Source organism: Herpailurus yagouaroundi, unplaced genomic scaffold (genome assembly GCF_014898765.1).
Source record: "Herpailurus yagouaroundi ecotype Mexico unplaced genomic scaffold, PumYag 160, whole genome shotgun sequence".
NCBI lineage: Eukaryota > Metazoa > Chordata > Mammalia > Carnivora > Felidae > Herpailurus > Herpailurus yagouaroundi.
In genome coordinates, this window is record NW_024412401.1 from 31,689,379 (window position 1) to 31,716,923 (window position 27,545).

At 44.7% G+C, this 27,545-nt stretch overlaps 1 protein-coding gene across 8 annotated transcripts in view; it reads left to right on the top strand.

Moving 5' to 3' along the window:
• Positions 1-27,545, top strand: part of ZNF462 (zinc finger protein 462) — a 140,163-nt gene that overhangs the window by 106,137 nt on the left and 6,481 nt on the right. For all 8 annotated transcript variants that reach the window (XR_005792610.1, XR_005792611.1, XM_040481896.1 and 5 more), the window contains 3 exons: positions 1,102-1,238; positions 10,409-10,632; positions 25,400-25,532. Coding sequence is in view for 6 of the 8 variants with exons in the window: in XM_040481896.1 (XP_040337830.1) it covers positions 1,102-1,238; positions 10,409-10,632; positions 25,400-25,532 (494 nt within the window). In the remaining 2 variants the exon portion in view is untranslated. The remainder of the gene's footprint in view (positions 1-1,101; positions 1,239-10,408; positions 10,633-25,399; positions 25,533-27,545) is intronic.

Below are 27,545 nucleotides of genomic sequence, written 5' to 3' on the forward strand. Positions count from 1 at the left end.
TACCTAACTTATAAGACTCATGTGAGGAATAAATGAACATTCTATCCAAAGCACTCAGAATAGTGCTGGCACAAAGGAAACACTAATAAATGTTACAGTATCATGGAGAGCTATTCTAATAATGTAATAGTAGGTGCTATGTTACAGATAGAGGCTGTTACTGTCTCTTCCTGTTGCAATTAAGACCAGAGCCTTCGGCCACTCTAGTACTCAATATAGACCCCAGACAACAAGGCGGGCAAAAGTGGGCTTCGTGGCCAAAGAAAAACATGAATTGGAAGAACAAGTCTCTTTTCCACCAACATCTTAGTTGGGGGATTTTTTGGAAAATGTGTTCTATCTCTGGCTATTAATTTGGTTCAGTTGTTTTTCAGATAAATATGCATGTGACCTTAGAAATGGGAAAAGGCTAAAGACCCAGATGACCAGGGCCCCCTGACAGGTGTACGTGTCTCCCTGGAGAGAAGTACTTGCATTAATAAGAAGGGGACCTTGCCCATTAAACTCTTGGTTTCGTCCATTTTTACGAGACATTTAAGGCTTTGTAAATGCGGCAGTTTTTAAGAGGATGGAGGGGAAGGCAACGATAATCCTTCCTTCCCCCTTCAGGCTGTTACAACAGCCGTATTTGGTTTACCTGATCGTCTGCCGCCATGATGTCCCAGCCAGCTTGCCCTCCCCACCCTTACCTGTGAGAAGTCACCTGGGCAGCCAGTCAATTAGCCTGATTCTAGTGTCTCTCCTTCCGAGTGTGATGAGAAATATGTTCTCATAGGGATTTTGGTTTTATATTTTTAATAGGCAACTTTTAATCTTGAAGACTAAAGTGTATGGGGAAATCCATTGCTTTTCAAACTAAGCTGTGAACCCAGCCAAGTGGCAAAACTTTCAAAAAGAAGTTACCGCTGCACGACAATGTTCAGTTGTCTGAGGAGTGACCAAGGAGCCTGTGGTCAGCAACATGATTAACGACTACGACTTTGGCCCCTCAAGCTGGGATGTCACACCCAGAGGCCCCGTAGGAAGATAGCCAGCAGGGGATGTGTGGGTGACATGATCCCCTATCACACTCATTGCCTGTCCCCCACACCTCTCTCCCAGATCTGCTTTTACTATGCACGTGGAAGCCGGGCATTCGGCGGTTCCTGAGGAGGGCCCCAAAGATCTCCGCTGTCCTCTCTGCCTCTATCACACCAAATACAAACGCAACATGATCGACCACATCGTGCTGCACCGAGGTAACCTTCCTAAATGGCGGTTTTCTTGGGGTACAGGGGTGAGGGTGGATTACAGGGATGCCCTCTCAGGGTGGCCTTGGCACCTTTTCCTTGGTCCCCTGTCCCTCACCTTCTCTCCAGGCAGGAAATCACAGGGACCGCCACAGTGATGGCCAACGGTAAAAACTCCTTCCTGCTGCGAGGATTTCCTCCCCGTGGAGGGAGGCAAAGGTGCAGGGCTCTGCCATGCATGCTTCTCTGGGGCTTCTCAGCGTCAGGGATTTTCACCTTGTCATTCCTCTGCCCTCACAACCTTGCTGAGGAAGGAGTGAATGAGAAACAGAATGGGCGGGTGAGGACTCATTTATAAAATGTGAAGAGCTGCTATATGGTTGTAAGCAATTCCCTGGAGGGAGACCAAAATGACGATTTCTGAAAAGCAGAATGCAGAGTTTCCCTTGAAATGGATGGAGAGAGAAAACTCTTAAAAATAAAAGTGGCCTGATATGTCTTAGAAATACCATAGGCTTCAGATTTAAATTCTGGTTTTAAAGCCTCTTGTATTCACCCGCTGTCTCGTCTATAAAAAGAGAGGACAGTCAAGCCTATGAAATAACGTGCAAAAGGTCTAGTGTGTTCCCTAGCGGAGGCATACCGGGTGTTCCGTAAATGTTGGTTCCTGTTGATAAACAGGGATATTTCTTTCAAGTCCTCTTTGGTTTTTCTTGCAGTTGAGTTTACTCTTGGCCAATTAAAACACTGTTAAACAACAGGCTTCCTCCGCATTGGAAGGCAAAATACGTTTATGTAAAAACTACTTTGTCCTAAAAAGATTCAAGCCAGAGGTGGATGGAGAAAGATTACCGGAATACCACTGATCTCTTGCTGTTTCCATCATCCACTGATCTTTCCATCTGTCCTTCGTTCCTTCCCTCCCTCCTCGTCTTCCTCTTCTTTCTTGTCTGCCTTCCTTCGCCTTTAACCTTTCAAGAAGCTTTTTACTCTTTGCCACAGGTGCCTCAAAAGCAGTGAGTGTCTTCTGCATCCTGCTGAGATGTCACTCACCCTGAAATGCTGCATGTTTTCTGAGCACTTTCAAAGTTGCCCGCATTTCCCCAGAGCCGCGGGCTTGGGCCACTGCATTTTGTGACACTTCGCCCATCTCTGCTGCGCGCCCCGCGGAAGGCCACCCTAACGAGACGTGAGGTCGCTGCCGGCCGGGACATCCGCCTGCAAGCGGGGAGAAACAGCATAGGAACATTAGGCGGGAATTCTTGGCCAGAGTGGTCCCACCCGGTGTTGCACCTGGGTCACCTGACTTCTGGTCCCCCGGCCCACGTGTCGTGGTGGCTCTGTGCCCCCTCCCAGTGTGGGGAGAGGCCGTGAGTAGTGTTGCTGTTGAGCAAACAGAAATGGGGAGGCCTCACTTCTGTGGCTGATTCCCTCTGGGTTCCCATCTTGCTGCCTGGCGGAGTCAGAGCTTCACTGTCTAGCGACCTCAAGGGTTTTCCTTCCCTGAGCCGAGAATTCTAGAAAGCGGGTAGGGGGCAGAGGGCGTAAATGCTAACACTGCGAACGCTCCACTTGACGCTAAGTCACTCCTACCCAACGGCATCGTGAGGGCTAGTGCTATCACTTGTGTTCCCGCTCCACATGTGTGAAACAGGAAACTGAAACAAACCGCTTTTTCTTTGATTTGCTCTAGTTATTTGCGGTCACCTCACAAAGAGTTTAAGGTATCATAAAGGTGTTTGTGCAGCACTGTAGGATTAAAACAAATGGGGAGATCGGGGCAGAAGTGCAAAATAAGAAGCAACTGGAAAGTCCCCCGGAAGTAGGAAGAGGTTCCCCAAGAGCTTGGTGTCCAGCGTATGCCCTGAGGTGCTGTGCACCTGTCAACGGTGGGCTGTGGATTTACTTGGCTCTGAGGTTCCAGCCTCCCGTGGCAGAGAAGCAAATGGACTTAGAGTGCCTGTTAGACCTTTGAAATTTGGTTCGGGAGATTTCCAGGAATCCTCGACACTGAATCCGGAAGGAATTTCTCCAGTGGGGTCCCCTGAAGGGGACCACGTACGATCTAGGGTGTATCATCCCCACCACAAATACAGTGGTAAGTCCCTCAGGGACCATGAGGGCCAGGCAGTTGAGCCGGAGTCCCTCAAGTGGTAACCGTGCAGCTGTGAGCCAGCTCCATCCTCCGATCCCGTGACCCATCCACCATTCTGCCCGTCACTGGTTACATACAGTCTCTTCCGTTTATTTGTAGAGGTGACTTACAACAAAAGAGCCATCTACATATATAAATACCGTTCTTCTCAGGATCAGAAAGCGCCCAGTCTGGAATAAAGGAGTATCTGGGGATTGGTAGTGATAATGACATCAAGTAACCACAACAGTCACTATTACTGAGTGCTCACGAGTACCTAGTGCCGCGCCGAGTGATTTCGGTATGTTATTTGATGGAATTCTCACAAAACCCTCTGTGGTGGGCATTACTGCTATCCCCGATAGCAAGGGGAAAAGGTTCAGAGAGGCGGAGAGCGACTCAAGACCCAAATGACTAATAAGTGACCCACCTGGGTTCTGAACCCAGGCTTGTCTGCCCCACAGCCCATGCCTGTAACCAGCAGGTCACTGTCTCATCCTTGGGAGGTTGGTCGGTGTCACCCGTTGAGCATTCTAGTGGCGGTGGCAGCTGGGTCTGAGGATGGAGTTCCCTGTGGGGCTGGAGGTCGGAGATGAGGACCACTGAACCACAGGCGGCAGGTGCCTCAGGACAGCCATGGCTGCCATCTGGGTCCTGGCCTGACTTCAGGGTCCCGTCTCAACTCAGAGTGGCATCTCAGTGGGACGCTGGTCTTGACAAGTCAAGAGACGGGGCTGGGCGTCTGCCTTGCAACTTCAGGGTGCGGCCGATCTCAAAGTAACAAGATGTGATTCCTTCTGCACCTGTGCCCTCCTGGCTCTGCAGAGGAGTAAACATCTTTGGCCTCTAGGGCCTGCAGTAAGAGAGCTTTCTGAGGCCTTGGTTAATTAAAATACTTGGGACGAAAGGCAAGAAAAACAGCTTCTGAACTGGCCCTGGACTGAGATCCTGCTCGCAAGAATAGAGTTTCCTTAGCTTTTTATGCCTAGACATAATGATATATTTAAATAGGGAGGAAAGGGAGGAGAATCCATTTCACTCATGGGAAATCTGAATGGGCAGCGATCATGGGTTTATGTTGGCTGTGGCCAAAAAGAGCGTACTGTTTATCCATGCATTCAGCAAGCATTCATTACGTGCCACACTGTGCTGGGCTCGTGGGCAAGATGAGGTGGAGGAGGGCGGGTACCCGCCCTCCTCAAGGAAATGAAGCATGTGCTAGCGAGGGATGGGTATCTAGGAGATTCACTGCGGCAGGCGTGTTTGTGTTCGGGGCAGTGAAACGTGGTGGAGGGTGGTTTTCAAACTGAGCTCTGATGACATTTCAGCAGGCAGAGAAGACTGAAGGTGGGGTATGTTGGTTTCCTGGGTGGCTTAAAACACCAGTGTACTCTCTTTCTGCTCTGGGGCCCAGAAGTCTGATCTCAAGTTGACAGACAGCAGGGCTGTGCTCCCAGTGAAGGTTCTAAACAAGAATCCTTCCTTGGCTCTGCCTGGCTTCCAGTGGCTCCCAACATCCTTGTCTTGTAGCTGCATCATTCCTTTCTCTGCATCCGTCTGCCCCTGACCTTCCCTGAGTGTGTTTCCTCTTCTTACAAGAACACTACTCCTTGAGCTCAGGGCCCACCCCAATCCACTATGACCTCCTCCTGACTAGTTACATCTGCAGAGACCTATCCCGCTAAGGTCACTTTCTGAGGTTCTAGGTGCACACACATTTCTGAGGGGCACTCTTTGACCTACTACATGGGGGAGGAGGAGGAAAAATTTCAACTGCTCAGGTAGGTGGAAACAAGATGTGTTGACAGAGTGGCATTAAGAGTGTTCTGAGAGGGGCTGAAGGGAACAGGGGGCAAAGCTGATGTGGGTTCTGGCCAAATTAAGTAGGGCTCGGATGCCAGTGTAGGAGTTTAAACTTCACTCAGTAGACAGATGGGAGTACCAATTTAGCAAAGATTGAAACAAAGCATTGGTAGACCCATTTCTTTGGGGAACTTGGGTGAGGTTAATTTGGTGAGATTGGCCATGATTGGACCAGTTTAGAAAGGGAAAAAGTAAGCCCTGAGATTTTTGTTTGAAGGAAAATGTTGGTGGTAGGACTTTTCGGTGGGTCTTCATTCAAGGCAACAAATATTTATTGAACATTGACTATTTGCTAGCATTCTTTTACGCTCTAGGGATACTGCCATGAAGAGTCAGTCAAGGTCTGTGCACCGAAGGAACTTGAACTTTAATGGGAAGAGAGACAATGAACAAGGGAAGAGATAGTTTCATGGGTACATTTCCACAGAGTTTCTCAGTTTCCCACCACGGGAAGCACGACGCTTTATGCACAGCTTTGCCTGCCTGCACCTTGCATACCTAAGTGCACCCGGAAAATTGGGTACAGACTGAATTATAGGGATGAAACACAGTTTTCCCCGAGAAGTTTATTTATAATTATGGAACTGTGTAATCACTGGGGCTGGTCTCCAGTTGGCGTATTAGCTTAAAGTTTCTGTGTCCCAGCCTGTAACCCCAGTACTGAGGCAAACACTGAATTTAACACTGAATCCTACAGGTGGGTGTCTTTTTGGAACAGAACTAATCTCCCCTAATTTATCTGATGTCTGTCGTTTTTCTTGAAAAAACAGAATACAGTGAGTTTGCCAATCTTTCATTTTATTTGTGAAAGTACACGTTCCATCCCCATCAAATACCTTTGCCTGTTGGAATTGGAGGTGCAGTTCCCAGCTTTCTCTAGCTTCACAGTGGTAGCCCAGCTAATGTCACATTTAATAACTTACCAGGAACCGTTGTCCTTATGTTTATGTGTATCCGTTTAGGGTTCTGTTTTGGAATGATTGTTTTTTTTAGAAACTCCTGTTATGTTTTTAATGGCTTTCTAGTACTGGGCTTTTATCTCTTGTTTGGCTGAGAGTAATGGGTGGGGCTTTGGTTTTGGCCCAAAGTGGGTCTCCGCCCTTTAGCACGATCATTTGCATACGGGTTTGTTGGAGTGAATGACTTCCAAGTCTCTCCATGCTTCCTTTACACTTGGCAGGTTGTGGGGAGGAAACCCATGTGTGTTGTGGTCTGCCTTTCAGGAAGAATTTTTACTTGGTGATTCTGGACTCCACAGTGATGTGGTTTCTCTCTGTTTTGAACAGAAATGACCCTCCGCCCTCCTTGTAGTTGCAAATCTGCCGATTTTTCGACTGAGCACCATGGGAGTTGATGGCACACACTTCTAGGCTCTTTTGCACCTTAGTTCCCGCAGGCTTCCGTGTGGCATACTCTGGGGTCCAGCCTCTTGGGTTTTAAGTCCAGCTGCAGCCCCAAGCGACTTTTGAGTAGGAAAAGATGAGAGACAGAATCTATCTTGTAGTCAAACTGGTGAAGTCATAATATTTTTGCAGCCAGCTCTGGAAGCTGAGTCACAATGAGTGTGATTCAAGCCTTGGTGTTTTTACTCAAGGTAATTTTGAGAGGTGTAAAGTCAAGAAAGGCCCACAGTTGTCGCTGCCCCCATAGGGGGAAAAAAAAAAGCCCTTAGCACTCAGCTTCTGTAGCCAAGACAGGGCTCCATCCATACCTGGAAACATTCCAGTCTCTAACTTTATGTCCTTGACTTGCCTCAATAATGAATAACCTCATTCAGAAAAAGGCCGGTGATTCGCCCGCCTTTCAAAGTCCATCTGTCTTGTGTTTTATCTTGGTCATGTTAGCCATGTTTTTAGAAAGTGAAAAAAAAAATTAATGTCTTAGTAAAAGTCCATGTAAATAAGAGACTTGGGATGTTGGGAATGTCTTAGTTTGGAACTGGGAAGTCTTACGTTTCAGGGTAAGTGAGCAGGAAGTTTCCTATTATCTAATTCAGTAGATATTTGAAAGAAATTCAGATAGAGAGGGTTGCCTTAGAGATGCGTGTAGCTTTTGTATTCTTAAACGATTAGGGGGAAAAGCCTCATAAATACACCACGTGCAGATTGGATGTTCCAGGAGGAGGGCACTGGCCAAAGTCAGGCAGGAGACCTGTGTTTCCAGGTCACAACTTGGTTCTGAGCTAGAAGAGTGACTCTGAGGAAGTAGTTCACCAGACCAGTCCTCAGTTTCCACATCAATAAACTAAAGATAATAAAACTGTCTTGGCAGAGTGTTACGAAGAGAAAAAGCAACAGTGAGGGTAGAGTGCCTGACGGTCCTTGAAACCTAGTGGGCTCTTGGTAAATTGCCACAGTTATTTACGTGAGTTATTATTTAAACTCCAGAGTATTTTGGGTGCTCACGACTTTGTGTAAAATTCACTTAGACACACATAGTGAAATTGGAAATGGCCAAGAAAACTGACCAAGGTGGTAGAGGAATGGAAAGGGAGACCCATTAAAAAACAGGTCTGAAAGAAGCGATTATTTACAGGCAGAGGTGAAGCCTGGGGGCTGACTGCGTGGCTGTCTCCAAGGTGTTTGAGGCTTCGTTACGTTGAACATTATACCAGCCATTGTCCAGCTCCACTGAGCTCAACGGAACCAGAGCCAGAGGCGGAGGGTGGACGTAGTAGAAATGACAAAATACAGGAAGAGCAGAGCAGGGGGATGCATTCTCAAGGAAGGTGCCAGAAAAGTTTGTATCCGCACTTCCCATGAGCTCCTGAGGCGTGGGAGCTGGTCCCAGGGGTTCAGCCTGTACCCCTATCTCTTGCCGTGAGCACCGGCTTCCTCATGGTTTTTGTCCATGCGTGTCTTAACCCAGAGCAGCTGGAGGTGATGCTCAACACTTTGTATAAGAGCAGCGGTGCTCGACCGGAGTCCATCTTGCCTCCTCAGGGTGCGTTTGTCTGGAGGCATTTTTGATCGTCACTGCCGGGGAAGTGGGGGCGTGCTGGCATATGGTAGGTAGAGGCCAGGGATGTTGATAACTATTCTATACAATGCATAGTCCAGCCCCCACAGTAAAGACTTATTTGGCCTCAAAATGTCAGTAGCGCTACTACCGAGAAACCCTGGACTCAAGGACTAGAACACCATAGCATGGGCTTTCTTAAGGCTCTGGCTGGCTCATGCCTGAGCATTTTTTTCCCCCGATTACACCAAATCATGGAACTGAATGGTTAGAAGACTGTTCAACATTTGCTATTCTAAGAAAATGTGTGGATTACATTATAATCATGTGTTTCTTAGCTGTCTGCTCTAGTTTGGTTTAAAAATATTTATATTTCTAAATAAGCGACTGACTCTTTGTATAGGGAAAATAACATATGCATTAGAGCTCTGGGGAGTGAGCAGCAGACATCACCTTCCACGCTCCCTCTGGCCAGCTTTTTGCTGCCCAATTAATCGCTGTATTCAAGGACTCCCAAGGCAATGACCGCCCTGCAGTGAGAATGTGGTGGTGGAGACTAAGGCATGGCCCTGGGTGGGGAGAATTCCCCGGGGGTCAATGCAGGCCAGCAACAAAGGGAGGGAGGGCTCACAGGGAGAATCGCATCAGTGCACAAAACACTGATGCTCTGGAGGCACACAGCTACTCAGTGACGCTGAGAAGAAATCACGCTTTCTTGACTTAATAATACATTGCTGTTTCTAAATAATATAAGTATATGTTGTGTGCGTCCATTTGTAAACTTTCAGAGTCTTCTGAAATCCAGACACAGCATGAAAACACACGCTATATTTGATCCCTGCATAAATAGCACAGATTTTAATTTTATCCCAGTTATGGATATCTGGCGCGTGCACCGATACTCTGGGCAGACTGGTGTGAAATTTAATTTGAGCAGTTAAACACAAGGGTGAGAGAGTGCAAAATAAACAAGCGCACGCATTTCCAGCCCTACAGCATTTGGTATGTTAATGGGAAAAGCACCCAAATCCTCTCTCTCTCTTTTATTTTTTCCCTTGTGACAATCAGATTACAGATTGTCTGAAAAGGCACAAATCCTCCCTATCTCCCACGCCGCCCCCACCTCCCCCTGCATGTTGCCTGCAGCCATTTCATTTGTGAGCTCTTCCGTAGTTAGAGCTGGAGTTTTAGTGAATGAAAATGTACAGGTCCTTTGTTTTTAGATTTGAGATCCCCTTGGTTTCAGGACAAGGAAAACAGTCTCCTTGAGAACGTCTTGGAAGGGGAAACAGAAGTGGAATTTGGAAATGGTAGGACATAAAGGATTTGCAGTTGGACAGGCAGGGATGCAGATCTCAGCTGGGCCAATGGCAACATTTGCGACCTCTGGAAAGTTACTCAAGAGCCCTGTTCCTCGCTTTACTAATTTGCAAAAACAGGAGTAACTCCAGCCTAGTAGAGTTGCCTGGAAGGTGCACAGAGGCGGCACAGAGGTACTCGGGGGCCATCTGTCTTCTTCCTGCTTAGAGACATCTGTAGGTCCAGCCTAAATAGCCCTTGCTAAGGAACTGGGTTGTGCTCGTGGTTGCTGTCAGTAATCATTTATGTTGGTAAAAATGGCAGCCACTTCTGTTCTTCTCCCCTCCTTTGACCACCTCCATGCAGGAGTTAGTGAGCACCTTCCAGCCTGCCCACCTCTCTGTAAAGATCATTCTGGGTGCTAAGTACGCAGAGAGCTTTTGGCAACACGGGGCGCCTAGGTGGGTCAGTCGGTTGAACGTGTGACTTCAGCTCAGGTCATGGTCTCACGGTTTACGGGTTCAAGCCCCACATCGGGCTGTGCCAACAGCTCAGAGCCTGGAGCCCGCTTTGGACTCGGGGTCTCCCTCTCTCTCAGCCCCTCCCCCACTCGCTCGTGTGTGTGTGTGTGTGTGTGTGTGTGTGTGTGTGTGTGTGTGTGCGCGCGCGCGCGCTCTCTCTCTCTCTCTCTCTCTCTCTCTCAAAAATAAGTAAACATTAAAAAAACAACACCACCTACTTGTGCCAGAGGAAGGTGCTGTTTGGGGGAATTGAGGGAGGGACAGCGCGCATGTGAGTTCACAGACACGGACCCACGCGAAGCAGCAAAACTGGGTGCGTTTTTTCCTATATTCCAAAGAAAGAGCACGTGCTTACTTTCCCATCAGTAAAAATGTCCCCCTTTCCGTTCAATTTGTTTCCACAGAAGAGCGCGTCGTCCCCATTGAGGTGTGCCGTTCCAAACTGTCAAAATACTTGCAGGGAGTAGTTTTCCGCTGTGATAAGTGTACCTTCACCTGCTCCAGTGACGAGAGCCTCCAGCAACACATAGAAAAGCACAATGAACTGAAACCTTACAAATGCCAGCTCTGCTACTACGAGACCAAGCACACGGAGGAGCTGGACAGCCACCTTCGGGACGAGCATAAGGTACCTGCCCTTCCTGCCCCCGCCCCTCAGCATACGTGGGAGGTGGGGAGGGCGCCTGGCGGGGAGACAGAGCCGAGTTTAGTCACACCCACCACTCAAGTGTGACTTGAGCCAAAATAATGTTTAAGGTGAGGTTCGGTGTTTTGGCTATGATGAAAGAAATACAGGGGCATTTTAGAGAATTGGAACACACAGATGGGGACAAGGAAAATCACCCCTCACGCTACCACCCAGATCCAACGGCGTAACATTTTCTGTCTCTTTGCCGCCCACCTTCCTTTGTTGCGCATCCTCCCGGCCACACCATACATGAAATGTCGTGTGCTCGTCACATTTTTTTTTCTTGACGACCTAACAGGAATCATTTTTCCGTATTATTTTAAACGTATCGTCACAGGAGCTGACCAACTTTTTCTGTAAAGGACCAATAGTAAATATTTTAGGCTTCGCGAGCCAGATGGTCTTAGTGGCAACTCCTCAACTCTGCCCTTATAGCAAAAAAGCAGCAACAGACCAGACAGAAGTGAATGGGCGTGATGGCCGGGTTCCAGTAAAACTGTATTTCTGGAAGTAAGCGGCGGCCTGCGCTATGGTTGCTGGCCCCTGTCCTGGTGGACGTGCCACCTTGTCCCTCAACCATGTAGGCTGTTTCCAGTATTTTGCTAACTACAGAGATTTTCCAAGGCATTCCTATTCGTGTCTGAACGCTCTAAGGGCCGTAAAATACATGTTTTATTTGGGGAGGACGATTGATAAAGAACAAATCCGTACAAGACCTAAAATAAGGGGTTTGTGAAAAACGTCTCTTCAGAGGTCTTCTGATCAGAAGGCAGAATCCTATAGGACAGCTTCAGAGGGCTCATTTGGCACATTTGGGAACTGAGAGCATTGCTTCTGGTTTTGTGTATTGCCCAGAGTGCAGAGGACTTAAGATTTGTATTTGTTTCACGAAAAAAAAGCCTATTGGAATGTTTTCTAATTAACCAACACATCCAACAGATCAAGGGAGTGTTTACTTAAGGCGCAATGAAGGTCGCTTTTGAGAGTTTCCTTTTTCTGTGATCTGTGTCCTCCTCTTCTCTGACTTTACAAGCCCACGTTGTCAGGATGTTAGTCTGAATCCTCCGCACCCGAGGGTCAGAATTTCTCTGTGGGGTGTTGAGAAAGAAGTCTGAGCTCTGTCCCCGATCCACAATGTAACGGTTTCATGGTCACTTTTCTGCTTTGGAATGCGTTCATTCTGTAAAGTGTCTGCCCAAAAACGAAAGCAGAGAAGAAAAGCCTGAATGGCCCTCACTGAAAAACTTTTTCATATTCTTCCTTATTCAAACTTCCTGGGCATTTCTGCCCCCCAAACTCAAAAGGAAAACTCACCCATTTCAAACCCAGCTCTCTACATTTATGCACATGGATCTTATTTATGTCACCACCTCAGATCTTTTTATTATAGCATTCAGGCCTTTGGGCTGGTATTTTGGGAGAGAGCAGACCCGGAAGACAAATTCTTCTCTGGTGGTTACACACTTGCTGTGAGTCACCGGTGAGAAGGTTAGAACCATGCAGATGTGGAACCAGAGGCTTCCCGAGCAGACGCGGAAGGTTGGGGCTTCCGGGTACCCATCGGGGAAATGGGCTGCTCTGGAAAAGAGGGGCCCAATTTAGAGCCTTTGGAACCACACAGACGTGAGTTTGAATCTCGTCTCCACTATTTACTGTACAACTGCAGCCAGTCACTTCGGTTCTGTGTCTCTTCTCCGACTTCCACATAGGAATCGTTTCCTCTTTCCCAGAAGTTGTGTAGGTTCAGTCCTGCTCTCCCCACACTGGAGAGCCAGTGTGCTCCTCTCAGGAGCTGAGCTGTGGTGCCCACCAGAAAGGCACTTCTGTTCCCGAAGAACTAAAATGTACTTTAACCTCACTAATTATACCTTGCATCCTAGAAATGGTCTGTGATATTGTATTTTCACGATGCTTTTATAAAGCAGGATAGCAGTGCTGCTGAAACTGAAGTTTCGACTGGTAGGCAGCGACATACACTGGGTAAAAGTGGTCATTCATTGTGGTGACGTCAGCAGTTACGGAAGGAGTATAAGAGTGTCGATGTACAGCGTACTGAAGGGAAGTTTGCTAATAATTCAAATACAAAAGACAAGGACCATAAGGCAAGAACAAGAAATTCAAGAATTGGAAAGGAAGAAATGAAACCACTCTTGTTCACAGACAATGTGATCTTTGTACGTAGAAAATCCAAAGTAATCTATTTAAAGAGCTGCTAAGAATATTAACTTAGTTTAGCAGAGTTGTAGGATATAAGGTAAATATTTAAAAATCAATTCCACGTCTACATACTAGTAATGGAAATCTGAAAATGAAATTTTAAAAAGATCAATTTTGTTTACAATAACCTCAGAAAGAATATGTTTAAGAATAAATTCAACACAAGAACTATGAAAGCTGCACACTGAAAATTACAAAACGCTGTTGAGAGAAATAAAAGAAGTAAGTTAATGCAATATGTACCGTATTCCTGGATTAGAGGACTCTGTATCGGCAACTCTTCCCAAATCGATCTACTGATTCAATGTAATCTCTGTCAAAATCTCTTTTCTTTGATAGAAACTGACAAACTGATACTAAAATGTAAATGCAAAGGACCTAGAATAGCCTGAACAGTGCGGAAAAAGAACAAAATTGGAAGACTTCGCCCTTCCTGATTTCAAAACTTAACCTTAAACCTACGATACTCAGGAGCATCAGTGATACCAGAAGTCCAGAAATAAATCCTCATCTATGTGGTCAGTTGGTTTTTATCAAAGGTACCGAAGTAATAAGGAAAAGATGGTTCTTCAACAAACAGTGCCTGAATAGTTGGATTTCCACATACAAAACAATGATCGTTGACCCTTATGTCACTCCCAACACAAAAATTAAATCAAAATGGATCATAGACTTCCATGTATGAACTGAAACTATAAAACTTCTGGGAGAAAAAAGTAGAAAATCTCCCTTGGGTTAGGGGAAATTTTCTTAGATATTATACAAAAGCTATGGACATTAAAAGAAAAAAAAATCGGTAAATTAGACGTCATCAAACGTAAATTTTTGCTCTTCAGAGACACTATTAAGAAAACAAAAAGGCAAGAAACAGATTGGAAGCAAATTGCAAAGTCACTTTCTGGCAAAGGATTTCAACCAAAATACACAAAGAACTTTTATAACTCAATAGTAAGAAGGTAATAATTCAATTAAGAATTAGAAAAAAATTTGAGTAGACACTTAACCTGTGAGGCTATACAAATGGCAAATGATCCCATGAAAAGACACTGAGTAAGATTCCTCATTAGGGAAATGCAGATGAGAACAACAGTAAGATACCACTACCTACCATGAGAATGGCCAAAATTAAGACTGATAGTGCCAGGGATGCCTGGGTGGCTCAGTTGGTTAAGCATCCAGCTCTTGATTTCCAGTCGGGTCATGATCTCAGGGTTTGTGAGATCGAGCCCCACATCAGGCTCTATGCTGATAGCTCAGAGCCTGCTTGGGATTCTCTCTCTCTCTCTCTCTCTCTCTCTCTCTCTCTGCCCCCTCCCCCAACTCTCGCTCTCTCTCTCAAAATAAACAGACTTAAAAAAAAAAAAAAGACCGATAGTGCCAAAGTGTTGGCAAAGTCGTGGAGAAACCAGAAATCTCATATAGCACTGGTTGGAATGTTAAATGGCATATTCACTTTGGAGCACTTTGGCAATTTGTTTAAAAGTTAAACAGACACTGGGCGTCTGGGTGGCACAGTCGGTTGGGCATCCGACTTCAGCTCTGGTCAGGATCTCACAGCTTGTGAGTTCGAGCCCCGCAATGGGCTCCGTGCTGACAGCTCAGAGCCTAGAGCCTGCTTCGGATTCTGTGTCTCCTCTTTCTCTGCCCCTTCCCTGCCCACGCTCTGTCTCTCTCTCTCTCTCTCTCTCTCAAAAATAAATAAACATTAAAAAATCATAAAAATAAAAAATATATTAAAAGTTTAACAGACACTTAACCATCTGATCCAGCAAATCTACTTCCACATAAAGTAGATGGATAAACAAATGTGCCATATCCATACAACGGGATACTACTTGTCTATAAAAAGAAATGAATCTACTGAGACACAGAACAACATGGATGAATCTCAATAACGTCATGTTAAGTGGACAGGATCCAGACATGAAAGATCACATGTTCTATGATTCCATTTATATGAAATTTCTAGAAAAGGCAAACTATGGAGACAAAGCAGATCAGAGGTTGCTTGGGGCTGGAGGTTGGGAGATGGTTGCAGAAGTGATGAGGGAACTTCTCAGGGAGATAGAATTCTTAAGCCAGATTGTGGTGGGGGTTGCATAAACGCATGAATTTACTAAAACTCCCTAATCTATTTAAAACAGATGAGTTTTATGGTGAGTAAATTATGATCGTTGACCCTTATGTCACTCCCAACACAAAAATTAAATCAAAATTCTTCCTACCTGAAAGATTCAAGTTTCCCAAGACCTGACACATATAATAGATCCTCAGTAAATGTTAATGTCCTACAGGCTTTTACACCTTTATAAACTTGATCCTGGGAACAGATAGATCTACAAGATGCTGGAGATCCAGATTATTGTGCTAACCGCCAAAAGTAAAGCGTGCAGTAGACTTTAGCAATTGGCTCTAAATTAAGGTTTACTTTTTCTTCCCCAGTAAGACTGTGTGTTGAGTGCATTGCTCATCATATTCTTCCACTGATAGCTTTAGGTGATTTTTGTGTGGTGGGGAGAATCTATGGAAGAAACTAAGAGACTGTAGGATGTGTTTGCAGCCAAAGGACTTTGTTCATTAGGACTGGACGTCCAAACCTGGACTTCGGAATTCTGCCTGCAAAAACCCATAGACCTCAAGGAGTGTCTCTAAAGTTGTCACACTGTATCTATCATTCATGGACTAGACAGAATACTGGTACAGCAGGAAGGATCCTTGAAGTCAAATAAACCATTCCGTTTAAGAACCAGCCTCCCAAGTGCACTGGCTGTACACTGCCATGTTTCTCCTCAGAAGCCAAGGTGAAGTAGAAGACATATGACAGCACCCTCATTTTTCACGTGACACACAGCATCTTGCCTTTCTAGACCTTAATCTTTGCGCCTGTGAACGAAGACTCACTTGCAATCTCTTGGAATCTAAAGTAAACAGTCCAGGAGGCTATTTGAAATTCTGTTTTTTCATCCTTCAGCTCTATTTTTCCAATCTCAGTAGGTCTGTTCTGTGATTTCTATGATTTCAGTCCCTCCCTCCTTCAGTCCTTCCCTCCCTCCCCCTCTCTGTCACTCACACACACACACACACACACACACACACAATGAAGTCCTGTATCAGTAGTGCCATTCATCAGTAATGCTGGTGAAAAATGAAGACATTTTTAAGAACCATGAAGTCATGAAAAAAAAAATGCCTTGCTCTTCTCCCATTTAAAAAACATTTTTTAAAGAAAGTTTAAGTATATGCAGTACCTTGTTAGTGTTCTTTATGATTCTGAAGTCTCTTTGCTAGTTTAAGGAACATAAAAATATATTATCTCTAACTTGGTTAGCTCATAAAATTGTCATGTTCGCTATATTAAATTTAGAAGGATAGTCTATTCAGGCAATACACATTCACTAATTGAATTTACTCTGAAATGTTTTTAATTTTTTATACAAATGGAGCCTCAGGCGGCCGAACTCTAAGGAACTCGTATCTCTTCCTCTTACTTTTTGCCAGTCTAGGGGAAGCAGCAGAACATTAAGCTCAGGAGGAATCCCCAACATTTTAGTTTCGCCAAGAAAATCGTTCAGCTTTCTGGACTAGTGAAATCCATAGTGGCAAAAAATTCACATAGAGCATTTGTGTTCCGCAAAGGAAAGGAGAAGAAACAAAACCAAAGGAAAACCTTCCCAAATTATACAACACACCTTTGGCCACACTGTTTTCTGGATTGTATTTAATTTCAAAACTTAGTACCAGCAGCTTTGTCTTGATCGACTGAGGATTTGTGCAAGGCGAATGTTTCTCTAAAAGATCATGTCATTTCAACTCTGCTTCGTCTTGCTTCTTGGTTTGTCAACTACAGACCCTGCTTCTTTCAAGGACTTTGGAAGACTGAGAAATCAGAAGTAGATGAGCAAGAGGTGTGACCGTTTTTCAGAGGGATGTGCCTCGCAGAACCACACATGTTATTTTTCAAGTAGGCAGTTGAAGAGGTTCTCTGCCTGTAACTTTTGAAACTGTCCACTAAACTCTCCAGGGTTCATTGTTCCTGCTTCCGAGGCCACATGAGACTGTTCCTTGGTTAAGGCACCTATTTCTTTTTTTTTTTTTTTCAACGTTTATTTATTTTTTTGGGGACAGAGAGAGACAGAGCATGAACGGGGGAGGGGCAGAGAGAGAGGGAGACACAGAATCGGAAACAGGCTCCAGGCTCCGAGCCATCAGGCCAGAGCCCGACGCGGGGCTCGAACTCACGGACCACGAGATCGTGACCTGAGCTGAAGTCGGACGCTTAACCAACTGCGCCACGCAGGCGCCCCAAGGCACCTATTTCAATCTGCCTCAACTTACACTTAACTCTTAACAAGTCTTTGTCTTGCCATTGGATGCAACATTCTTGAAATGGAAACCGCATTACTTGTCTTTTCTTCCCAAATCTAGTCATGGTTCCCTGCGTACAATAAAGTATCTGGTAGCTGTTTGCTAAATAAACCAATATATGAAATCGCTTTTCAAGTAGGAAATTTTAAGTATCCTGCTTGTTCATGTAAGCAAAATGTGGCAGCACTGACCGCATCTTTCCTCCCTAGATTTTAAGTTTAGTAGATTGGCAACAGCTCATTTGGCCAGCAACAAAGTTCTGTGACTTTCTTTTTTTTTTTTCAACGTTTATTTATTTTTGGGACAGAGAGACAGAGCATGAACGGGGGAGGGGCAGAGAGAGAGGGAGACACAGAATCGGAAACAGGCTCCAGGCTCTGAGCCATCAGCCCAGAGCCTGACGCGGGGCTCGAACTCGGGGACCGCGAGATCGTGACCTGGCTGAAGTCGGACGCTTAACCGACTGCGCCACCCAGGCGCCCCAGAGTTCTGTGACTTTCTTAATGATGCTTCTTACTTGGCTTTGTCAGTACCTGTGACTGCAGTTATCCTGAGATTTTCCAAATAACTTCGTTTTGTCTGGGCTTTTGCTGAGCTAGGTCTGGCAGAAGCATCTTTTCTGCTTCTGACTCAGTGATTACAAAAGAAAGTAGATATTCTCCTTGACCTCTGTGCTCCATACCCTCCTGGGTACTTTTCTGTCCTTTCTTCTTATTGTTCTTAGAAAGGTTTTTATTTTGAAAAAAATTCTCAAAAGACTCTACTCCTCTATCCCATCAAGTTTTGCAACATTATAAAGTCACAGTACCTTTTTCTGCCTTCCTCTTATGTTCAGTCGGTATCTGGGGCGGGGGAGGGGGGGTGGCTAATTTTGCATTTCTCTAGGTGATTTGTATTATAATGGGGAAAGCTGGAGCCATGGCATCTGAAGATATGAGTTCCAATCCTGGCTTTATCACTTAACTTGCTTAGTGTTGCTTTCCTCATCTACAAATATGGAAGGTAACACATCTCTCTCAGAGTGGTCATAAGGGTTTAAGGGATACATGTGAAAACACCTGGATTAATTTTTAGTATGTAATAGATATTTGTTAAGAATTGAACAAAATCTTTTAGAAAATGTCTAGTCTTATTAGCCAGCAAATTTTTATCATTGGGTACAGTATTATGAGGTTCTTTATACTTTATGGTCTCCCATGGTTTTTATGTTACCAGTACATTCAAATAACATTTATTGTGTGTCAACTTGATGACCGACCTTATAGTCTGCGCTTATTTAAAGCTAAATAAGAAATGGTTGCTACCCTGGAAGAATTTATAAGCAAGGAGGTAACACAAGCTTAAGTAAAGAACCACAAGCCAGCATGATGTGTGCTTGATAAAGGTGTCTACAAAATAGGAGGGCAGCACGGAGCAAAGCAAATATGGTGTCACGGCTTCTCTTCTGTAGAACTTTAATATACTTAGCTGAATGTCCCTTCTAGAAGCTTTTACAGGAGCTCCGATCGAAATGCTCTGAATTCAAGATTTTTACCTGCACCTTTGACCATCTTCCTATAAGAAATTGCAGAGACAATGCTGTGCTGACCCTTTCTCCTACTGATTTCATTCTTGTTCTGACTTTCAAAGACAGGCAGAGATTGCTGGGTAGACCACCTGATATTATTATTATTTTTTAATGTTTATTTATTTATTTTTGAAAGAGAGAGCACAAGTGGCGGAGGAGCAGAGAGAGACACACAGAATGTGAAGCAGGCTCCAGGCTCCGAGCTGTCAGCACAGAGCCCAACATGGGGCTCGAACTCACGAACTGTGAGATCATGACCTGAGCCAAAGTCAGAGGCTTAATCGACTGAGCCACCCAGGCGCCCCTAGACCACCTGCTATTATAAGTCAGAGGTTGGCAAACTCTAGACCATAGATCAAATCTGGCCCACCGCCTGTGTTTATATGGCCCACCAGCTAAGAATGGTTCTGATATTTTTAAATGACTGAAAAAAAATCAAGAGAGTAGTATTTCATGACACATGAAATTATATGAGTTTCAAATTCCAGTGCCTGTAAATACAGTTTCATTGGAACACAGCCATGCTCATCCATTTCTGTATTGTCTGTGGTTGCTTTCAAGCCCCAGCGGCAGTTGAGTAGTTGTGACAGAAACTACATGGTCCAGAAAGCTTGGAATACTTGCTTATCGGGCGCTCTGCACAAAGTTTGCCCGCCATGCTGTAAGGCCTTTAAAATCTTTGCAGCTCTACGCATCCTTGGTATGGGACTGAGATGGGCATTTCTCGTGTAAGAGGCAGCTTTCCCTGCTCTCTGGTGTCACTTCTTCTAGAAATAAAAATGTTCACTTTGGCCTTTCTTCGTAACATGAACATGCAGTGTTAGGTGACGTGAACATCCTGACAGCTTGTCCCTTTTGAAGGTACAAATGTTAAGTGAGAAGGAGGGGGAACTCTGGAAACATTACGGGATTTTTTTCTTCCTCGTGATCTCCCCCATTTAATGTCTGCGAAGTAATCTGAAGACAAGGGTGTCTGATTTCATTCTTTCGTTAACCAGCAAGTTTATATCAGTCTTGCCTGTAAGACTGGGTTTGTCACCATAGGACAGCATGAAAATGCATGTTCAACTTGTAATATTTGTAAATCATACAATACTTCTCCCCTTAGAATAAGCCTCAAATATGGAAATTCCTTCAGATCTAGGGAAATTCATTCATTTTGCTGAATGGTTAAAAAAACAACAGACAGAAAGACAAACATAGTTGCAAAGCTTGAATACGAGGCGCGAGCACGGAAGGGCTTACAGCGTCAGCACACTCCAGTGCTAACGGGTAAAGGTTCTGCTGGTTGTTGGCGGTTTGTCTCACATTCTTTTTTTTTTTTTTTTTCAACGATTTTATATTTATTTTTGGGACAGAGAGAGACAGAGCATGAACGGGGGAGGGGCAGAGAGAGAGGGAGACACAGAATCGGAAACAGGCTCCAGGCTCCGAGCCATCAGCCCAGAGCCTGACGCGGGGCTCGAACTCACGGACCGCGAGATCGTGACCTGGCTGAAGTCGGACGCTCAACCGACTGCGCCACCCAGGCGCCCCGTGTCTCACATTCTTAAGGGCTAGTGGCCTGCACAGGGGACTTTGGATTCATGGGCAATCGCAAATAACTTTCACGGATATAAGGATCTATATATAGTTTTACAGTCTGAGGGATTATGTATTTGAACAAGCCCATCTTCAAACACATGTATGGTTTCTTTTGCCTTCCAAAGGCTTCAAGGAACCAGGTTCTAAATCTCGAACTCTTACCCTTGGTCTTTCTCCCTCTCCTGTGGGCCTTTTGGGAGACAAGACAGTCAATTTCTTGGCACCTCCAGAGAAAGAAGTGAATTTCCCTCAGTATGTCCTCTGCATATGCGCAATCTCTAGGTCCAGAAAGTAACTTACTGGTATGATCACTTCAGAAGCCGACCTAGAAATCTGTTGGAACTTCAGTAAAGTCCATGGCTTTTGAGTTGATTTCACATCTGGAAATTTAGCCCATAAAGTGAAAGCTAAACATGAAAGAAAGATTTATATACAGTAAGATGGCTTGCTGCATTTTTAATAGTGAAAAGCCAAGAGGCAAAGGCGAACTCATATGGGGGGAGTCAAGTAAGGTGTAGTACATTCAGTTGGTTATAGTGATTGAAAATGATTACTAATGGTATTTATACCATGCCAGGCATAAAAGAAAGCAGGATACACACTTGTAGGTTTTAACATGATTACAGCAATTAAATAATCTATGCATAGAGAACAGGAATACAGAAATACAATAACTCATTAACAGTTATATATATAGATAGTTGGACCTGAAGCTTTTTCTATTTTCCAGTTATTCTTCATGCGTGCTTTTAGGAAAGAAAGAAGTAGTAAATTAAAACGAAGAAGTACTGTAGGCAGGAGAGAGCAGCACCCCCTCTAACGCAGACACTGCACCAGCCGTGGAGATCCAGCTGTGAAAGAGATGCACAGAGTGTCTGTCTTTCTGTCCGCGTGAGCTTACAGTTCAGTGGGGGAGGCTCAGGCCATAAATAGTTAACCACTGAGCGGGAGGAGTTATAAAAGGGGAGGGGGGGTGCTGCGGAAGCATAGAGCCAGGACATTCAACCAAGGAGGAGTTTACGGAGGATGTAGTGACACGGAAGCAGGGCTAGAAGACGGAGGAGTCCCTGAGTAACAGAAGCAGGTAGAGAGTACTTCAGACAGAGAAAGTGGCCTGTGCAGGAAGAGGCAGAAAGTCCAGAGCATGGCGTAGTCCGGGAACGTCAGTAAGTTCAGGATGGTGGCGGTTCAGGTGGTCTGGAGAAGGTGGGCCCGGTGAGGAGATAGCTGGCCATTTCCAACTACAGTGAGAAGTTGAGATTTTGTCCTCCGGGCAAGCGGAAACTGACATGAGTAGACTTACGTATTTATTTTCAATCTCTCAGACCACACGGGAAAATAGATGTAAGACGGGATGCTGGGAAAGCAGCGAGGAGGGAGGGAGGGGGCTTGCAGTGTTCCAGGTGAGAGACGGTGGCTCAAAACTGCAGCAAGGATGACCTGGTGGGTATGATGCTAAGTGAAATAAGCCAGAGAAAGACAGGTACCGAATGTGGAATCTAGAAAACGAACTGATAAAGAAACAGACCCATAAATACAGAGAACAAACTGAGGGTTGCCAGAAGGAAGGGGGGTGGCGGGAGGGGCAAAACGGGTGAAGGGGAATAGGAAATACAGGCCTCCAGTTATGAATGAGTCACGGGGATGAGAGGCGCAGCGTGGGGACTAGAGCCAGTGGTGTTGTAATGGCGACGTGGACTGATTGGACGTATCTACCATGGTGGTGACCATAGCCTAATGTATAAACCAATCACCTCATTGTACCCCCAAAGCTACTGTAATATTGGGTGTTAGCTATACCTCCATGTTAAAAACCACGGTATTTTTAAAAAATGAATATGATAAAGCACTAACATCTTTGAGAAGTAATTAAAATTCCAAATAATAGTTAAAAGACATTTTTAATGCATCAAGGAGTCTTCCTGTTGTATTAATATCAGATGGCTGATTTGGGAATTTAAAGTTTAGGGAGAACCCAACATCATAAAGGGTTTTTATTTTAAAATCTTCTGGTTAAATAGCAAAATTTTGAGTTTTCACTTTGAAATCTTTTAATTGCCTAACAAAGATTTTAGAAAGCTTCAGGACAAATAAATCCCGGGTTAGCCCCGGATGAACGTCATACCGTGAAAATGTCATGTACTCTTTTAAAATTGTGCAGACTCCAACATGTTAACAGTTTTCCGGTGGAGGGATGATGGTGACGGGAAAATGGGCAAATACAGTCCTCAGAAAAACCCAGAAGGAGGAAAAGAAAAACATAACATTTGGTTTTGTGACAGATCTCCTTCTGTCATGAGTTCCCTGAGAAGCAGGGGCTTCTCCATCTAGCATGGGGCCTGGCATACGTGGGGTCCTTGTTGAAGGAACAAACAAATGACTGAACGGATAAATGACCTGATTAAAGGAGACATTTGAGGATTCTTTTTGACCTATCTTATCTTGGCTTCCTTATTTTCATTTCTTGGCAACGGCCGCCCTCATGCCCTTCACACACACCTGCAGTTGCCCCGGCTAGAGGTGCAAAGCGGAGGAAGGTGGTCAGAAAAGGCTACGCTTGGGGCACCTGGGTGGCTCAGTCGGTTGAGCATCCGACTTCAGCTCAGGTCATGATCTCATGGTTCATGAGTTCAAGCCCCGCGTCAGACCGCTGCTGTCAACCCGCATCAGATCCTCTGTCCCCCTCTCTCTCTGCCCCTGCCCTGCTCGCACTCTTCCTCCCTCTCTCTCTCTCTCTCTCTCAAAAGTAAATAAACGTTTATGAAAACAAAAAAGAAAAGAAAATTTTGGTCACATAAGGATATGTTACTTTACACATATTTCAAAGTTAGGTAAATTGGAACCTTGCCTCCTTTTCCTGAAAAACTGGCAACCCAGAAAACTTTTATTCAAATATTTGTCATAAATGCTATTTGGTTAAAACGTAGACTTTGTGGCTAAACATAACTTCATAAATATTCATTTACGATGCTTGTTATAAGTGTTTCCAAAAGCCAAAATTGGAAAAGGCCACGTTCCCAGAAAGGAGAAGGAAACTACATTTTGGGGAACTATTATGTTTTAGGTACTGGGCTGACCCCCTTTAACAAACGAGGACACTGAGGATGTACCTTGAGTAACTTCCCCACAATCTCGTGGTTAATGGCAAACTGAACTCGAAGTCAGGTCTGTCAGACTTCAAACCTCATTCTCCTTCTGCTCTTCTTTTTTGGTTTTATGTCATACAAACAAAGAAATAAAAGCCCTTGTGGGTCTGTAGGAGTGAGGCGTGGTAGATACATCCCAGGTAGGAAGGTGCTGCAGGCAGAAGTCCCTTGAAGACAGTTACTGTGAACTGTTTGCAAGGAGGAGCACTAAAGACTCTGAACGTGACTCTTCCTCCCTCTCACCTTAGTCCATTAACTTTTCGTTTTAATTAATTCTGCAGATGAGCAAAGCAAGCTCTTGCCTTCCCTGAGCGTTTAGCAATGAGAGCAACAGAAACTTCTTTTCTCCCTCATGTTGGGCTGTTGGCAAAGTCCACTGTCAACCGATTTCATGGATTGCATTATTAAAGTCGGATCAATTTATTATTCCTGTCACTTTAAAAGTGTGTTTATCCTGAGTTTTCTTCCTCATTTTGCACGCTGCCTACCTTCTACAGGATGTTGTTGGGGCAATATTAAGTCTTTTCACAGGACTGTCTATTGGCCCTGCTACTCTGAGTCTTTTTCTCTCGCATTTGTCACAGTTGATGATGATGTTCCCATCTGCCAGGCATATGGAATTGGTGGTGCTCAGCAAATCTTTGTTCCAGTCTGGTCCCAGAGAGTATTTTGGGATTATCTTGTAAATTCTCCCTTTCCTCTCCTGTGCCCTCAATATGCTCTGTCTCTTCTGTAGCAGCTCTTGAAATCTACCTTGAAATCTAATGAATGATGTCTGCCTTCCCTCCCCAACTAAACTGTGAGCCTCTGGAGGCCAGGACAGGGTCTCACTCATCTCTGTGGGTCCCTCCCCCGGCCCCCAACAGGGGGAGCACGGCACCTTCCACAGAGGAATAGCCCATCGCAGTTGAATGACTTGAGACATACTGTTGGCTTGAGTCCTGTGCTAACCTGTCATTCCTGATAATTCTATGCATACAAACTGGAGAAACTCTGAAAATAGATTAGTCAAGAAGGTAAATTTTGTGCTACTGTTGACGTAAGAACCCTAAACGTAACATCATTATAAAGTTTTTTTAGTGTGGATTTTTATTTCCCTTGGGTGTTGTTTAGACGAAAGTTTGGATTCCCACATTATTCTAACCATGTTTTATATAAACAAAAATCAGCCATAGTTAACACTTAAAGGGCTTTTAGGAGTTACTCGTCTAGATTCTTCTCAGGTAGTCCCAGCTTCAATCTACAGGTTATGGCAAACTTTGAAAACAGTAACACTAACAGTGACAGTATTGTTTTCCATTTACTGGAGTCAGGAGTTGGATAGTTGTTATCTGGCCTAAGCTGGGGTAGCCCCCAGACCTCCAGTTTTATAAGACTGTGGGGAAGAAGGTTGTGATTCTCATGCTAAGTTTTCAGGAACCTTCCAGAGCCTCTTCACCTCCAGAGGTGTTTGAAACTTAGGTAGTTTAAAAAAGTTACACCTTTGAAATCAACTCAAAAGGTATCATTGGACACCTACTCTGTACCCCAGGCTTTGTGATACTTTGATTTCCTGTTGACTGTAGCTCACATTTTATACTAAATCTAGTAAGGAAGGTCCAGTGTTCCTTTAAAAATGTTGGAATGTGGACATTCCAGCCCGAATGAGGACAGACCTGCCTCTGGAATAGTCAAAGTGAAGAAAAGGGTCTCCTAGGCACTGGTGTTGTACTGTCCTGATTCCAAAAACACGGTCATTGGAAGATGACGTTGGAAAGATCTCTCCCCCAGGGAGAACCCTGTTCAGTCTGCGGTTCATTATTCTATCATTTGTTTGGGCCTTTTTCAGGTGAGCCGTAACTTTGAGCTGGTTGGACGGGTTAACTTGGATCAGCTGGAACAGATGAAGGAAAAGATGGAGAGCTCCAGCAGTGATGACGAGGACAAGGAAGAAGAAATGAACAGCAAGGCTGATGACAGAGGTTAGTCTCAGCCCTGCCCTCGGAGGCCCAGATGGCATCTAGCACGTCCATGGTGAGACAGAAGGGAGGCAGAAGGTTGTTGTAGGAGGAACAGAAGGAATGATCCTTCTTAGTTAAGTAGCAGAACAGACTGACTTTAAGAAACATGTCAGGGGCCATGTCTTTGTAAACTATTACCAGCCATAGAAACTTCAAGGAAAACAGACATTTTCTAACTATAGCTATATGTTTGTTAAAAAATATATGGTGGTGATTTGTTTTTAATAAGGACCACTGGTGTCTGGGGAAGCTTCACAATAAGGATGGGCAGACAGTAACACAGAGGACACCGTAAATGTAAATGAGCTTAACGTTTCATTACGAGGAATGTAAGTGAACTTCCCATTGAGCACTTACGTAAAATTCCTGCTGCTAGGGCAGCCACTGCTGTGTGGTGGGGGAGGCTGCAAAGAACTCGAACCCTGAGCCGTCTCCGGAAGTCCCTCTGCCTGGCCCTTAACACCTTGTAAAGAGAGAGAAAGGGAGCGACGGTTTTCATTCAGCCGTGTGTTCACAAAGCAAGCTTTCATGGGATTTGTGTACTCTTTTTCCAATTTCCTCTGAGTCCAGGATTATTCTCAAGATAAAGCTTTTCAAAAGTATATCTATATAACCATTCAAAAAAAAAAATGTAGGCCTACATTTATATGATCTAGAGTTGGTTTTCTGTATTGTTCAACATAGAATATTGTGGAAAGCCCCAGAGGGTACATATAAGACTGTGGGTTTCAGATGTGTTAGTGTAGTTATTAGGGATTCATCAAAAGCACCTGGATAACAAACATGAGAAATACACAGGATAGATACCATCCCAGTGACGATAAGAATGGGATGAGGTTATCAGCATGGAGCATCCTTATGTGCCACGTCCAGTATTTTCTTTAATCTGATATCATGTAGAGGGTTCTGCAGTTGGCCTGCCTGAATTTGGCTCCCAGTTGTGCTATTAACTAGCTCTATGCCTTTGGGTAAATCGTTTTATCCCATCTGCGTTCATTACTGACGATAATAATATCACCTACCTCCTAGAGATGTGGAGAGCTTAAATGAGATGATGTACAAGACACCAGCGCAGTTCCTGAAGCATAGTAACCACCTCATCGATGATAGCCCTGCCATGTCATGTATTATCATTTTGCAAAGGGGGACATACAGTCCCAGAAAATTTAAGAGTTTGTTCAAAGGAAAAACATATATATTGGAAGCCGAATTTAGGTCTTCTGGCTCCAAAGCCAAGATCTCTTTACACTACATCTCATTTCTCGAACACTTTGAGCAGTGGGATGTTCTTCACTGAAGGGAACCTAGACCTGAATCCCCTTAGGGCCTCCCTCCGAGGTGCACGTCTGCAGAATGTCACTGTCTCCCCTCCTTACCCGGTAGGTCTGCAGGCCTACAAATGCCTCTTTGGTGGCCATTTCGCTTGGAGGTTCTCCTCCCTGTTCTCTTTCCTGCCCAGCCCCTCTTCCACTCCATCCCCACCATGACAACCATAGCAGGGGACCACAGGTTTGCAGTGTGGGGGTCCATTCGGGCCCCTGAAGTCCCAGTGAAGACAACAGCAGGGACTGCCCGCTCTTCAAAGCCCCCGTACCCATGGTCAACCTGAAAAATGAGTGGACAAATAAAACACCCTACCACGTAGGTTGATTGCCCTTGTAAAGTTACAACTTTTATTAGTAGATGCCTTAGTGATCCATTTCTTGCAAGGGAAATGGCTGTGATCTGAGGAAGCATGGTTTCTAATTTTCTTTTCCTTTTTTTTTTTTTTTAACATTTCACAAATATGTTCTTAGCGATGAATTCTTTAACGTCTGTGCACTGTTAGCAGAGTTCTCCAGAAGAGGATGCTTTTGACAGGGGGGACAGAGGCTCCTTTTGCTTCATGGTGCTCTGTGCCCTGCTGTTGTTTAGGAAATAAGTTATTCCTTGTTGGTTACTATGACTTGTTTTCATCTCTAAGGCTGAGCACAT